Source organism: Zonotrichia leucophrys, chromosome Z (genome assembly GCF_028769735.1).
Source record: "Zonotrichia leucophrys gambelii isolate GWCS_2022_RI chromosome Z, RI_Zleu_2.0, whole genome shotgun sequence".
Lineage (NCBI taxonomy): Eukaryota > Metazoa > Chordata > Aves > Passeriformes > Passerellidae > Zonotrichia > Zonotrichia leucophrys.
The window spans coordinates 27,177,630-27,193,621 of NC_088200.1; the positions used below are offsets into that span (position 1 = coordinate 27,177,630).

The following is a 15,992-nucleotide window of genomic DNA, read 5'->3' on the forward strand; positions in this document are numbered from 1 at the left end:
GTCAATACCTAAATGCCTTCATCTACCTGTTCTCAAGGCATTTCTTCAAAGGTCATCTATTTCAGAAATGCTATTTGGAAGTTTTGTTTGGGTGCAATCGCACAGTTTGTCTTCAAAAAATAATTTCTACCCTGTATTTGTGATGTGATTTATTGTCTGGTTATAAGGTTTCAAAGTGGATCTCAGAATAGAGAGTGTTGAGAGTGACTTGTGTTCATGGTGAAAGGCTTTTTGGAACCAGTTTTATTTTGTTTGAGGACAAAGGCTGGTCAGAAGTAAAGCAATATAAATGGTCTGGTTTCAGGATCAAATGCAGGTCTTATTGAAGTAGAAAAGGACACTAAAGGCTGTGATAGTAATAGGAATCCCCTGAAGAATTTGTAAGCATTTTCAAAGACAAGAAAACAAAAATTTGAAGATAGAAATATTTACTGTATAATTATTGAATGTTCATGCAATGTTGCTCTGCTGTGGCATGTTGTGTGCAGATACTGAAAATGTAAGAATGTTGTGAGTTCATAGCTAGTAAGTGGTGAAAGAATACAATTCCACTTGCATCTTCTGAGCTATATCTTATTGCTTTCTACAGTTTCACCCAGAAAAGAGTAAAAGCATGTTGTGTATATGATGTACTTTCAGAAATAGTATGTAGATCATTAAAAAGGTCGTTTGGCCCAAAGTTGTCACCAGCATAATTTTTTTTTCTTTTGTATGAAAGATTCAGTCATATTTTTTTCATTTCACCAACTTGTTCAAAACCTGACTCTGGCATATACTCAATACCACAGTAACATTTCATGTTTCAGGTTTATCCATAGCTTGCTTTGCTGAGCTTTAGTATCCTTCTTTAGTTATAAAATTTTGTACTGGTTGCATTACATCATTGATGAGCTAGATCTGAGATCTTGATGTATCATAAACAAAATCTCTTCTGAATTCTGTAGCTTCGGATGTATTATGGTTAAGTCCTATTTACTCTTTCTTTTGTATTTTGTTACAGATTGGCATTACCATCAGATTCCACATGAAAAATAATCTTGTTTTCTTTCTTCATCAAGTTTGCTAGAAAAAATATTAGGACATAGAGATCTGGCTCTAATAGAGATGACTAAAACTGGAATAAAAACTAGATCACAATTTCCACACTTAATAAGGCAGTAAGTCAGTTGTTGCTATGGGACAGAGCTGGTTGAATTGTCATGACTATTCCATAGGCATAAATCTTAGACTTGCACCAGATGCTTCACACTGTTCCTGCTGTGCAAAACAGCTGGAAGTTCAGCTTAAAGGATTTCTTTCTTAGAGAGAAACAATGGGTGGCATGGAGCTGATAACCCGAAACTGACGGGAAGCTGCTTCCCAGAGGCAGCATTGCTGGTATGGCTTTAGGATGTGTATCTGATTATGGGGTTCGTATCATGATGGGTAAAACTGCAGTTCAAGGCTCAGGAAGCAATCTTACAGATGGATATAGGGAGGTGAAGCTGGTCGGTTTTCCTTTTATGAATGTGCTTTGCTGCAGTAACTTTCGCTTTGCTCTCTTTTTCGGTTTTCCTGAGTATTTTCCTTTGCCCTGGAGATGCAGTTTTGGGGTAACATTTTGCCTGGGAGTATAATCAGTTAAGACTTTCTACTCCTTTTTAACTAGCTTTGAGAAATTGTAGTAATGTCAGATGAAGATGAATCTGCTTATTTTGTATTCAGTTGGGAAAGATTAATTTAAAAAATAGCAATTACGTGGTGCATACCCATCTGGTTGATGAATTAGTTCTCCAATGGAGATGAACTCTTGCATAATAATTTTTCTGTAGAAGAAATAGATATGGTTAAAACACATTGGAAAATTCTTGCAATGAGGCCCCTGTGAGTAAAATTGTTACTAAGCCAAGGCTATCGATGTTAATATTATTTTAAGCAATAAGAAGTTTACATTAAAAACATGAAACATGACAGTTCCCACTAATTTCTCTTGTAGTACTTTACAATTTGTTAAATAACAAAAAATTTTACTAGGCCATTTCAAGTATGAAGCTTGTTCTAAGCTTAGGGGTTCAGAAATATATGTATTGCAGGATGTCCTCTGTAGAGGGTCAGAGTAAAACAGAAACAGCACCATCATGGAGGCTTTGTTTACACCCAGGAGTTTAACTGTTCCTGTAGCTAAAGCAATATAACTGAATGAGCAATGGTGAACGTGTTTATGGGAATGGGAATAAATTATACTGCTGTAAGCTCTATTTAGTAACTGCAATAAGGGTGTGCTGAGGAGCTGCATTGCCAGAAGGAAAAATCATTTCCCTCACTGGAATAATCGTGTTGTACTTCTGCGTGAGGGCCAGGCCTAAATTAATTCCAGTTGCATTTGTGAGTTCTTAAATGAAAAAGCTGCTTCAAGAAAGGCTTTCTTTGGCTTTGGGAGGATTTGACACTGAGAGGTGTTGAACATCTGCATCTTCGCTGAAGTCTGTGCTGTTTGAGGTGCTGTAAGTCATCACGGTCGTGTGTTTGTGGCTTGGCTCTAAATCTTGTTAAAGTCAGTGGGAAAATGCTTGGGTGGCTGGAGGACAGGAACCCTTGGGAGACCTTTGTTTGCCTGGCATATCTTGTTCTCTGACAAACCAGGTGTGCAGGCAATAGGAAGCAGTTTATCCTGAGAGCAGAAAAATGTGCTGAAGGGTGACTGTGTGTGACAATCACAGAGGAGAGCTCAGATAAAAATCCAAGTTTTGTTTTGTTCAGTAGTTTCATTTCCACTTTTTGCTTCCATGATCCACATATAACTAACAGGAGTTGACAAGCTGAAGCAAAACACTACCACCTCTCTCTGGGGGAGGTGGAGTGGATTTATTCTCCCTGTTGCTGGATTCACTGGGCTCTGGATCAGATCCCAAGTTTGAACAGTCAGGTTTGAGCCTATTTCTAGCTTGCATTTTCCTTAACCTTTTAATTTATTCCTCCTCACAAGACAAACAGTATGTTGTTTGGTCACTAGTTTCCGTTTGGCAGCACCACAGCTGCTGCTGGCTGAGCTAACCACATGATGAAGAAAAAGGAAGAGAAAACTCAGTTCCATTGGGTATCTGCGCATGAAGACATTGACCAAGCAGAAGTTAGCTTTGAAATCAAATGCAGCTTCAAAGTTAGGTTAGGTTGCTGATGTCTTTTCCCAGCTGAATTTTGAGTATCTGCACTCAAGAGGTTGGGAGACCCTTCAATCCCTGTTCTTGTTCTCAGTATTGGGATAAACCCATACCCAGAAATTCTGGAGGCAGCAAAGAAGTGTGCAAGCAGCCAGTCAAATAAAGTAAGGCTCTTTCACTACCTCTTTCAGTAGTAGAAGGAAGAAGTCATGGTTACAAATGTTTCTAGAAGATGGGGTTTGCTGAGAACAGGCATGCAGTTAAGTTCTCAGGAATTTTTCTGGGTATTCTGGCTTTTTTCTGCATCACAGAGCAAAATTCTCTATATATGACTGCACTGAGATATAACATTTCCTTATTTTGGAATATTTCCTTATTTAAAATAGCGATACTATACATGGTGACAGATTAATTAGATTTAAATAACCCAGTCCTTAGGAAAAATACTCCAAGATGAGGAGATACAGATGCTGCCTATTCAAAATATCTAAAACATAATTAAACCAGAGAAGTGATAAAATGTTGAATTTTTACAGTGATGGGATTTTAACCAGCAGCTGTGTGGCAAAATCCATGGTCAGATGTAATAAATGCTCCTTCTTCTTCAATTTGTGAGAACATTTGCTGCTGTTGGAGAAACAGACATCTTTGTGTCTTAGTCAAACAATACATAAAATATTCCAGAATAGATGCTGTGCAGAAACAGATGAGAGAGCTGTGTGTTAATAGATCGACTTGCAGAAGGAAGTGAGGGAATTGATTGCCTCTTACAGTCACTGGATTGTGAAAGTGGAACTCATTTAATGGAAATCCCTGAGAGAGAAACATTAAAAATCATACCTGGCTTCAGTTTCTTGTCTACATGGAAGCTGTATTCATGTCATTTAGAAAGATTGTATGAACCAATTTTCAACAATTTTTCAGCAAGTGCAATGCATGCCAAAATTTCTTAAGAAGACTGTACTATCCTGCTTTGACTTAACTCACTACAGAGATGAGACCACACCATATATTATTTAAATGTGTAAGTTGACACAATATATAGGATTTAGAATTGGAGAGAAAATGAATTATACAACAGAAACCTTTCAGTGGGCTTCATATTTGAATGTTTTTATTCCAAAAATTAAGATGGACACTAAACTTAAAATCAGAAGGACTTGGTGGGTAGTTAGATGACTGAGCAAACCATCACACCTATTTGTCCTGCTCTCAGCTGCGAGTTGAGTGAAGATCTCACTGGAACGTAGGGAAAGAAGATGTAACTGAGTTGCAGAATCGGGATGGTGGTTCTGAGTGGCTGTTTTCTGATGAAACAGATTCAGGGAATCCACGTAGTGAAGTTGCTCTTCAGTGTGACTGTGGCTCTCTCAAATTTTAATTTGAACGCAGATTGACAAAAGGTATAGATACTATGTAAAATAAAGAGTTTTGATGGAAGGAAGGAGCCCAAGACATCCAGATCCTTTGGTGAAACTAACAGAAATGTACAACAATGAGAAAGGTGTCCTGCTGAGTCTTGAGTCAACTACAGAAACCAGATAGAGGAAAAAACTGGGCTTTACTAGTTCTCTTGTTCTGGTGTTCAAAGAGTGACCTTTTTTTTTAAATCAGAAGTGAAATGTTACTCTAAAGGGAATATAATGCAGCCTTGATACTCCTTTTAAGAACACTGAAATCAGGATATGCCAATTTAGCAAAGTAAGCTTTCAAATTGGGCATGGCGCTTTTTATTTTCAACTGAGCACTTCAAAAGCCATCAAAATAGATGTTACCTTCTGTTCTGGAAACTGTCAGGAAGCTATAAATAAGCATAAAATAATACAGGAGCAGGAAAAAGTGTTGTGCCAGCAGTTAATGTTGTTGTTTCTAATTTTGTTGTTGTTTTTTTTTTCTTCTTTTTTACAGTGTGTCCTATTCAGTGCATGTCTCTGAGGATTACCCAGGTACAGTGCAACATCCTTGCCCGTGACACATGCATATACATGTTACCACAGTTTGCTATATACAAATGAGAATATCTGAAAGGGTGTTGATGTCTTCGGGGTGCATCTTGTACTAATCATTTTCCATTAGTTAAGATTATTTTCACGGCCACTTCCTCTTTTCAGGCATCATTTATCAGCTGGGTCAGGGTGAGAGCGCAGGTTCACAGGTTGTAGCTTGGGGTGCTGGTGCCAAGAGGGTAGGAGAGAGAAAGTGCCCAGCTCCTCTTTGGCATGCTGGAGGAAGCTGGATCTCTGAGGAGGCTGGCGCAGGGCCGGCAGAGCAGTTCCTTGTGCTGGAGGCCCTAAGGAGGCGGCTGGTGCTCTCCAGGTTAAGCCTGCAGCTCCAAGCCTTTGGGGTGAGCCCGAGCCAAGCGCTCGCGTGCAGCTCCTTGGTAGCGCTGGCCCACAGAGGGGCTCCCAGCTGCCCAGCACAGCCCCCCTTCCGCGCTTTGAGCTGGGCTGGCAAAGGTGTTTGTGCAACCCCGCGGCCGGTCTCCACGTGGTGTGTTGTTCGTAGGAGACAGAAGCAGAGAAGGACAAAAGCAAGTTTTCAGGGACCCTATTTCCCCAGTTTCCTGCACAAAGACACTGCACAGATACTTCAGGCAGCACAGGCTATCAGAAGCAGAAGAGGGAAGTGGGGATGACAGGTGCTGTGCAAGTAAAGGTTTATTGGTAGTACTGTTGGACTGCACCACATTGTGCACCTGTGATTATTTAACAGTATAAGTACCGTGAATGATATGAAACCCTCTGGCCTTTTTTGATCTTTATCTGTCGCTTTTCTGAAATGTTTCTCAAAGAAGTATTGTTTCTTTTAGAAACTCTAAAGAAGTGTGACTTTGATCTTCTTCGCTGATAAGCAGCAGATTATGTCTCATCAAAACACCAGTGTTTGAAGCATTAGACAAAGAAATCAACAGTGGTGCCAAAAACAATGGATCTGTGAAAGAATGCTAAAACCTCTATTAGATTTATTTTTTTTACCAGTAAAAACTGTGGAGGGGAATATTATTAGTCTATTCAACATTTAGAAATTGGAGAAACTGAGATTCATAAAATGCGCAGTCATACCAGTGATAAATGGATTTAGTTACTGCATTGAGCTGACAATGAACAGAGGGACAAATAGTTGAAAAAAATCTTCACCGTGTGTTATTAACAGTTTCTTCCATTAAATATCACAAAATTTGACCTCTGGGAACTTCTAAGGTAATGGTAAGCTGAACCACTGAAACAGCAACAGTTACTTGCACAGCACATGGGAGCTCATTTCCTGGCCAACTCTTCTGTCTGATAGACCTCAGAATCTCCTTCTGAGTGTTATTTGCAGCATGTCCTGACAGCCTACAAGCTTGAGTGACTTAAGTGTCCCTAAAACCTGATGAATATTCTGTGCCATCACGCCAGATAGCAATTGAACATTTCACACTGTAGTTAGTTTGGAGCAGAGAGTAAATCAGTACATGTTTACTGATTAAAATCCAGCCCTTCAGGCCTTTGGAAGAGCTGACTTCAATCACATCTAAGCTTTTGCTGGATATATGTGTGCTTTATGATGATGAGATGTTCAGTATGTTGGGAGCAGTAAGGACTTTCTGCCATTTTGCAGCTTTGATCGTAAAAAAACTCATTTTGACTCAGTGAGCCAATTATTTGTCACCTTTTTTTGTCCTAAATTTCTAACCTAATGTTATTGCTGACTGTGTCTTCCTTCTCTGACATGTGTCTTAAGGGAGGTTTCAGGGATATATCAGGGTGTGATGGTGTCAAGTCTGGGAAGCTCTGTGCTGATGTCCTCAGCTGGAAGGTGCTCTTCAAGTACTGCTGCAAGGTGATAGAGTTCAGAGGAGCATGTGCTCTCAAATTAAATTTCTCACAGGATAAACCTTTACAGATTAAGGTTTAAGTCCATTAGTGCATAGCCACAGCAGACTTTTATCCTGTGTAGATTAAGACTGTGTAGTACAGGGTGGATCAGATTTGTAAATCCAAGACAAGGCTGCCAGAGTTGATCATCTGATAAATTGCTAATGTGTGCAATAAAGATATGAAAGTAGGTGACATTAGGCCACGATGCAATTGATGCAATTCAGCTAAAATGCTACAACCAAAAGCAAATTTGGATATTAAATGAAGAGCCTTGGGTAGTATACATACTCCCACAGCCTGCTTTGCTGTAATGTATGCAGCATCACCACTTTGGTACTGACAACAGTGTGTAGCTGTTGCTGAATTACTTATTGAAGCATCAAATAGAAGCAGCTGGGTTTTAAATTGTACCTATGGAAACCGTAATGTGACGTGACAACTTTCAATAATGGAAGGTATTTGAAGGTTTCATATTTAAGAGTGAAAGCTAAAAATGTGCTCACAAAGGCAGACTGAGGACTTCACGGTAATAGTGTTGGAACAGTAATGTCTAAAAGTTACATATTCATTGCTGGAGTTGTGAAAACATAACTGAAAAGTTTAGAGCCAGGTAATAACAGTTTCAGCAAAATATCACTGTAACAATTTTCTCATAACATTGACACAACTGGAGAAAATAATCCTTCTAAGGAGCAGTTATAGAATATAACATCCCTGAGTAGACTGCAGTCCCACTTGCATGAGTGTACCATGACTCCTGTGGGAACCAGCAGTGCAGCAAGCATTTTGCTAATGAATTTATGTTCAGAATGATTTGTGTTGGCGGACAGCAACTTGTCGAACTGCTATAGTCTTTTATCCCAGTGATTTGTGGGTTACACACCTTTTTAGACTTCAATAGATTGCAGCAGAGATGGAGAGAACCAGTTTGGCAGCTCGTAGTTTGCTGCATTCCTCTGCTAGGTCCAGACACTGTGTCCTCCATTGAAGAGGGTAAGTAGTCCTAGGTGTCAAGTGTTAGAAATAGGTTGTTGAAGAAAGCAAATCAAAGCCATTATCTTAATTTCAAGTCTCATCATATCAATGGAAGGAAAAAAAAAAAACCAAATAGCTGCTGAAAAGCAAAAGAAAAAAAACAGCTTGTCAGTGAAAGTCATGTTATCCAGCTGCCAAGAAAAAATGACAATGGACGTAAAAATACAGTTAAAATCTCTAAAACCCGTAGCTGAGCAGTCCTTTTTCCATATATGTATGTCTGTGCTGTACAGAACATACTCTGTTCCTAGTTTTCTGTACAGCAACAGGCTGTAGCACAAGGATTCCCTCTCTCCCTTCCATGTATGTGGTGTTAGGTCTTTTTAGAGCCAAATGATGTCCTCAGTTATCTCAGCTCATTAGACTCTATAGCAGTAACTTTCACTCCCAAAACTGGGAAACAGATGTGCTTGTGTGGTATGTGCGAGGTGGACATGGAAGTGATGGTGACGAGATGGAGAATGCAAACAGGGTCACGGCAGGGCTCGGATTGCCTCACTGGACAGCGCAGGAGTGGGAGTAGACGAAGGTGTGGGGCAGAGTCAGAGCTGGCAGATGCGTGTGAGTGTGGCAGAAAGGCTCTTTTGCAGTGGCAGCCAGGAAAACCCATCTGTGCATGGGGTGTCGCTGCTGCCCTGCCCAGCCTGGCGCACCGTGCGGGGAGCGGCCGCAGCCCCGTGCTCCCTCTTGAGAAAGGTGGCCAAGAGCTGCTGTGGTACAAAGGATTATATTGTTGTATTATTGTACTTTCCTCCCAGTTAATGTTAACACCTGCAACATTTCACTGGGAGCACTCAAAAGCTTTGAGGCTGCAGCAGTATGCCTAAAATTGCGTGTGATTTCGTGCACGTTGCTGGTGTGGGACACAAGTGTTTAAAATGATAATACGTAAGTCACTTTATCTGTGATTATCCTAGTTGGCCTTTTTGCTCTAGAGCATAGGTTTCAATTCAGCCCAGACCATTAGAAAACAAAGTATCATTACTTTCATAACCACTTCAGCAATACATGCAAAATTAGCTCCTGCAGACAGTACAGAAGACCCCGCTGCTTCTTGGTGTTTGTTAGGAAACATTAAGCTGGAAAGAGAAAAAAGAAACAAAAAAAAAAAAAAAAAAAACCAAACCCAACAGACACATTCCTTGGTCTAATCCCTACATTTTTAAAGAAAATTTGGTGAAATAGTTATAATATTCATGCATTTAGGTTAAGTGGGAGGGATTTCTGTTCTCCCTGAATCAGGGTGAAGAAAGGTTATCTGCAGATTTGAAGACACTTCAAATTACCTTTATGAGACTAGGCAAAATGAGGCACAGGTATTTGGCATAATTGGCTGTTAACACCCAGCTCTCAGTGCAGCTTTCACTCTGCCTATTAGCTGTAGCTTGAGTTTTGGTGTCAGACATAGCAAAAACCATAGAACAAGTATTAATTTTGAGAAAAGTTGGCCACCCTAAGCCTTATGGGTTGGTTCAGAGCAGAGTTTGGTGTGATTCACAAAAGCCGTGACATCACACTCTATGGTTTTGCTTTATAAAGTTTGGGTCTGAATCTCCCGTACTTATAATATTTTTCTTTTTGTTAACAATTTCAAGGGGTGAAATCCAAACGCACCAGGAAGGTGGTAGTGCTCAGCTTCCCTAAGCATCTGGGGAGTGGTTCCTCGTGACAAAAATCTGGGATAGGAAACATTGGAAGGGGCTGACAAAACACAATGGAACTTCACCATGCAAAGTGTTTTTCTTTTGTAGATAACACTTATGTTTCCAGTTCTGATAACGATGAAGATGTGTTAGTTACAACAGAGCCAATTCCAGTAATTTTCCACCAAATTGCTACAGGTAATCCTATATCTATGGAGTTTTATCAAGTTCATAATTTTGGAGGAAAGCAAAGATGTTGTCTGAACTTAGAGGGAGATATGATGGTAAAGGGTTCAGCTGTACAGTTTGCTATTTTCTCTGGGCTTGTTCTAGTAAGTTGTCCAACATTTTAGAATAGAAGAAATTAAAATATTTCTTCTGGGGATCACTACAATTGTGTGCAGAATGTATTTTTTGCTTTTAATGTCTTGCAGCTAGAGCAATTCCCCTTGAATACAGCTAGAGATGCTGAATACTTTCCAATTATGAGTTTTCATGATCACTTGCTTAAAACTTCACTAAATCTTCACCACTGCAGAGGAAACAGTCTGTAACTACTACTGCCTCTGGTGAATTATTTCAGGAAATGGTTCAGCTGCTTCACTAAATTCCGCTATAGAAAAATTATTTGTTTTTTCCCAATGATTTTAGGGGCCTTCTCATTATAAATTATTTCCTTATTTTCAAAAAGATACATGCCTTGATACATGAAAGGGGTATACTTGTCAGATATACAGACACATTTTTATTGTATTTAATAAAGATTTGTGCACACACTTCATGGAGGCAGTTTAGATTCTAGCAGACAAATTCTCTGATTATTTCAGGCTGCAGAATAAACTGCAAGAGTACTCTTAATTCTGGCAGGTTTTCAGATAGGAACACTTGACTTTGTAGTATTATTATTATTATTATTATTATTATTTAGGACATTTTTTTGCATAACAGAGAATTGTTTTGAATTCTACTGTGGGACCAGTATGATCTTCACTCTCTATCTCATTAATACTGATGTAAATCAAGAATAATCTTACTGAAGTTATTGCAGGGGCACACAAACACAATCTTGCTATTATCATCAGAAGTTTGTGATAAATTTTACTTGCAAATATTTCTTTACTTTGAATAGAAATTAAGCCTGTAATTTACAATACAGTAAAAACTTATCTTTTATATAGAAGGTTTTGTTTTCCTGAGGGGTTTGATTTCTCATTCTTTTATAAATTATATTAAATTAATGAATGACACTAAATTGTAAATCACGAATTGGGAAAACCAAAAATCCTATATGGATCAGCTGAGTTTCTGTTCACACTTGAAAAAAGTCTTCTGGGAAGTAGAGGCTTCCAAATTTTAGACTGTTGCATTGTAAACTCTTTGATGCATTTCATATCTGTAACTTTTTGTTCCTTAATTACTCTACTATTGCAACTAAGGATTCCTAGTCTGCATATGCAAAACTATTTTCACTTTTTTTTCCACACATATGTTCCTTGTTTTCCTTTTCTCTTTTTTCAAGAATTAAGAAAAACCAATGATGTCAACTATTGCTTATCCATAAAGTCAAAATTACAGAGGGAGAATGGAGAGGTATGTATTTCTTGTATGTATATCTAAACAGAAATTATTTTAAGGAACAAGAGAAAATAATTGAATATGAATAATTAGCATAGACTTCCTATCAAAATGTGCTTGTTCAGTCTTTGCATGTTTACATGTTTTAGAATGTTACCATATTTCTCTGGGTTTCATAAATGGATTAACCAGCGATTCACTTAGTTGGGATAGAGATTCTCCTTCTATCCTAGGAAATATGTTTTTGGTGTTTCACTTTTAGACTCTTTTGGCCCTAAATATACAGCTGTCCTGGAAAGGTGGGTAGTGATTCCATTACCTTTTACCCTACTCTGGCACATAAGACCACATCTCAATTACTTCTTCCTGAGGGCTCCTTCAAATATCCCCCAGCAATCCCACTGCAGACTCTAGACCTCTGTGGGACTCTTTTGACCATGAGCAGGGTCTTGAATGTTAGTGCACATCTGCCCTGTGCCTCTTGCACAGCTCTCTGGCCAGTCTCACTGAGGAAGAAGAGGCACAAAGGGGAAGCCCACACTTGGGGCTTGGCCTCAGAGAGGGCACCCAAGTGCTCCTGCCTCAGGTGAGGGGTTGGGCGTTTCAGGACTTCAGGTGCTTGACCTAAAGTCTTCCTTTGGTAAGGGTGGGTGCTGAGTTTCTTAGCCGGGAAGTGGGAGGTGAGCGTGCCTGGGTGCTATGTATATCGGGTTTTTTAGTAAATGAAATGTCATTTGACGTGAAAAGCTGCACTGAAAATACTTTGCTTCTTCTGCCTCATCATTGTATTCAGTGTATGCTCTGTGAACATAAGAAAAACAAGTGTGGGAAGAATTTACCCATTTCCTTAAAAGCCTGAAATATAGTTAACTTCTTGTGGACTGAGTTTGAGGTTCTATTTTGTTTCTAGTTGAATGAGGGTACTTAAATGTAAAAGTACTGAGAAAAACCCATTTATAAAAGAATCTCTTAACACTGATGATTTCTTTTGGCTAGACAGTTCAAGGTTTGGTTAGGATATGATGGGCTTGTCACTATTCTAATGTGAGAGTCCTGTGTGGAATTTTTGTTCAGTTGATTTCTGTTTTGAAACATACTTCCCTCTGAAGTAATTTTGGTATAAAACAAAGAAGACTTAAAGTTTTTTTGTCTATTTTCAATGAAGTAGAAGAAATTATTTTTCATGTCTTGACAGAAATTGCCATGAGATTGGGTGAATACACCTTTGCACTGTACGTATACATACACTGAATAGAGCAGGAATTTAGAGGCAGAGGTAGTAAATGGTATTACAATATCTGACCACAGAAATTGGTGATAAGTGTGTATACCTACTGACATTTATGGATGTGGAATTTAAGGGTAACTTCTGCTTTTTTGATTAATATTTCTGATTTCTATTCCATTATGGCATGCCTGTGTAAAACATGAGTAAGAAAAAAGGGGTTGAATGCATTATGTTCAGGTTGAAGTGAAGAATGATAATTTTACTAGGTGTTCTTTGGGGGCCACTAGTCACCATAGGGCCTAGAAATAACACGTGCATTGTGGGAAACAATAATTACTCTCTCAAGCAATTTTATAGTTACAAGTAAAGGCTCTAGTGTGGGAAACAGAATATAACATTTTATCTTATGCTGAGTTGCAGTCAGTACCAGGATCAGTTCAGTTTACTTGATATTATTCACAAAGCAGCCTATTTGGAGCAGGCTTTACTTAGGTAAGCATAGGACTCTCTAATCCTTACTTTTCACTGTTTCAGAGAAGAGCTACTCAGAAAATTAAGTTTGAAACTTTCCCTGCACCAGGATGGAACCTTTCTTGAAAATAATAATTAAGCAGCAGAGTGTCAGGTTTTCACAGAAGGAACCATAAGATATTCCATGTTTGGACTTGTTTCCTGAAACTATTAGGGTTTAATTATGAGAATAAAGTAAAATAAAGTTGTAGTAGGTTGCTGACACACCAAAAGATCTCTATCCAGAACCAGCCTTGATGAAAAAGTTAGGCTTTGTTTAGCAAAAGCACAGAGTGAAGTATCCCCACAAAGTCTGCTGAATTATCCAGTTCTTTAAAATACCATGCTGTGTTTCTAACCACACAAGTATTATTTCTCCAACATATATTCAAGGTGTTTTTATGTACCCTGTTTTAGGTGCTTTTTTCATGTGATATTTCATTATTCTTAAAATGGGTCCTCTGGAAAAATTATACTAAAAGATCTCTTAAGAAAGGATGCTATGGGCTTATTCATAAAAGCATAATTCCTGTAGTTACATTTAGATCTGTACATGCAAGGTCAACATATTGTTTCTATCATTGTTCACTTTCCTTTTCCTTTAAGGAGTCACGACACAGCAGCACAGTTGAAGAAGACTCTGAAGGAGATAATGACTCTGAGGAATTTTATTATGGAGGACAGGTAATGCAGGAAATTTTTTGCACAAGTTCCAGGAAAGTAATATTTGAGAGTTCTTATGCTCATTCCATTTCAAATTTATAATATTTATTTTCTTATGTTTTTTTCAGTGTTGAGTAGAGTGGCATGTGTATGTATGTACAAAACATAGTATTTTATGGCATAAATATTGAATGTGTTCAAAGTTATAATTGCAACATTTTCAAAATAACATTCCTTGCTTTTGCAAAGCTATAAAAATGGAAAAAGCAAATACCCTCAGAAAGCTTGAAAATAGAACTACTGGCTTACTTCCAGGAAACAGATAACTGACTCTGTAACCGCTTTCACCCCATTATTAATACAAATGGGAAGTCAGACTGGATCCAGATCTGTTTCCTTTCTGGAGAATTGCCATTTTTTAAAGTAAAGAGCACTGCATTTTTATGGTGAAAATCGTTATTAGAAAACAATTTAGGTCTAGGCAATAGTCCATTCTTTTTCTGAGCTCTAGAGTAAAATTCACCTTGAAAAATGCTGCATATTTTAGATGATTGCACTGCTCTGTGTCTTTCCTTCTTATTCCCTCAGCAGAATTAATTCTTACATTCTCTTGTGTATTGGGCAATAAAATCTTTTCATGCCTTTTTCTTTTGCAGTGTGCTTTGCACTGCTAGTCTCTTTATTCAGATTTCTCTTGTTTTTTAGCCTCAGTGTTGCCCCAAGGAGTCATTCCTCGCTTACGTTTATTAGAGCTGTTTATTTCGGTGAGCGCTGTAGTGAATTACGGTGGCTGTGGGTGAAGGCTGTCCCTTACCTCAGCCTTGAGGCTGAAGCCATGCGTGCCCTGGGTGCAGAGCCAAGGCTGCAGGATCACGGCAGCCGTGCCAGCGGGGTGGGTCGGTGCAGAGAGCGTGGGATGCTGATGGGCAGGACATGCCGAGCCTCCTCTCCTGCAGAGCCAACAGTGCGCTGGGGCTAGCACACAAAATTCATGTTGAGGCGCTGTACAGTTCAAAAAAACCAAACCAACAAAACCCCACAAACAAACAAACAAATAAACAAACAAATGCCATGCCCCTGAAAAGCTATTAAAAATTATATTGAAGCTTGAACTGAAATTATTTATTTTCATCGTTTGAAATAGCCAACATGGGGAATTGACTCGTGTTCGCTTTAGAAATGATTGCAGGAATTGCCTCCCTTCAGCTGCTGACTCCTACAGCCCCATGCCGGGGAGTGCTGGGGAGGACCATACACATAATTCACTGCAAAGAGAGATGTTTTATTTTAATCTGCCTGAGAGGAAAAAGCTTCTGATCTTGTCCTGTAGTGATGAGTTGTGTGTACTCGCTTCATTTTTCAACTCTGAAAGAAGGGCAGTAACTTCAAGGTGAAAGAAAAGGCAGAAAACAGCTGGGAGTGCTTATTTCTTGAACCAGGGCTGATACATTTGGTGAAGGATGCCTGGCAGCGCCCAGATGGATTAATAAATATTAGCACTGCCTGTGAGATACGAACACAGATAGCAGTACAGCATTTTGCAAGGCATAAAAGACCTGTGTAATAGCCAAGACTGGTTAGAATTTAAGTGCCTGATATTAAAATGGAAACTAGATTATATTGCATTGCCTTCACTATGAGGTAATACATTTAATTGAAGGAATAGTAACTGGAAAAAAAGAAAATCCGGTCTGCAATACAAATAAAATATCAGTTGATTATTACTGTTTTGAATATGAAATATCCATAAACAAAATACAGTGAACAAGAAAATAAAAAAGGCCTCACAGAAAGTGTATTTAAAAATAGGAAAAAAAGACATGTCTAATTTAAAATTTCATGGTCAAAAAGATAAAAGTCTAATGAAGACATTTGGAGTTAAAAAATAACACTGCGGACTCAGAAAATAAATAGGAAATCAGGTAATGAGCAAAGTTCCTTGAAAGACAAAAAAGAACAGTCCTTTTTCAAGCAGAGGGATTGAAGGAGTTATCAAGTGAGCACCAGGTGTATTGGGTGGACAAAAGATTTGACCATATACGCGGGGAACAAACAAGGCAGGCTCCTTCCTTTGAGATAAGTGCCCACAGGGAGAGGGGGCAGAAATACTGGCTGTAACAAACAGAGGGGAGAGATGCCAGTGTAATTGTGTGCAGTACAGTTGGGAAGGATGGAGGTCAGGATAATTCTCAGCATTTCTGAGTGGCTGCAGCTGGAAAGGCAGGAGAGCTGCTGCGGATGGAACAAGGCCCATGGAAGATGGCGTGTGGCATTTGATGGGCAGTGTAAAGAAGATGCAACCTTTTGCTTGTAAATTAAATGTTTGTATCCACTTCCT

General features: G+C 38.9%; 1 protein-coding gene across 1 annotated transcript in view; it reads left to right on the forward strand.

The window, feature by feature from the left end:
* The window catches only part of PARP8 (poly(ADP-ribose) polymerase family member 8), a 122,957-nt gene that overhangs the window by 49,709 nt on the left and 57,256 nt on the right, over positions 1-15,992 (forward strand). Inside the window, exons 3-6 of the mRNA XM_064735205.1 lie at positions 5,049-5,086; positions 9,787-9,876; positions 11,198-11,268; positions 13,598-13,675. Coding sequence (XP_064591275.1) covers positions 5,049-5,086; positions 9,787-9,876; positions 11,198-11,268; positions 13,598-13,675 — 277 coding nt within the window. The remainder of the gene's footprint in view (positions 1-5,048; positions 5,087-9,786; positions 9,877-11,197; positions 11,269-13,597; positions 13,676-15,992) is intronic.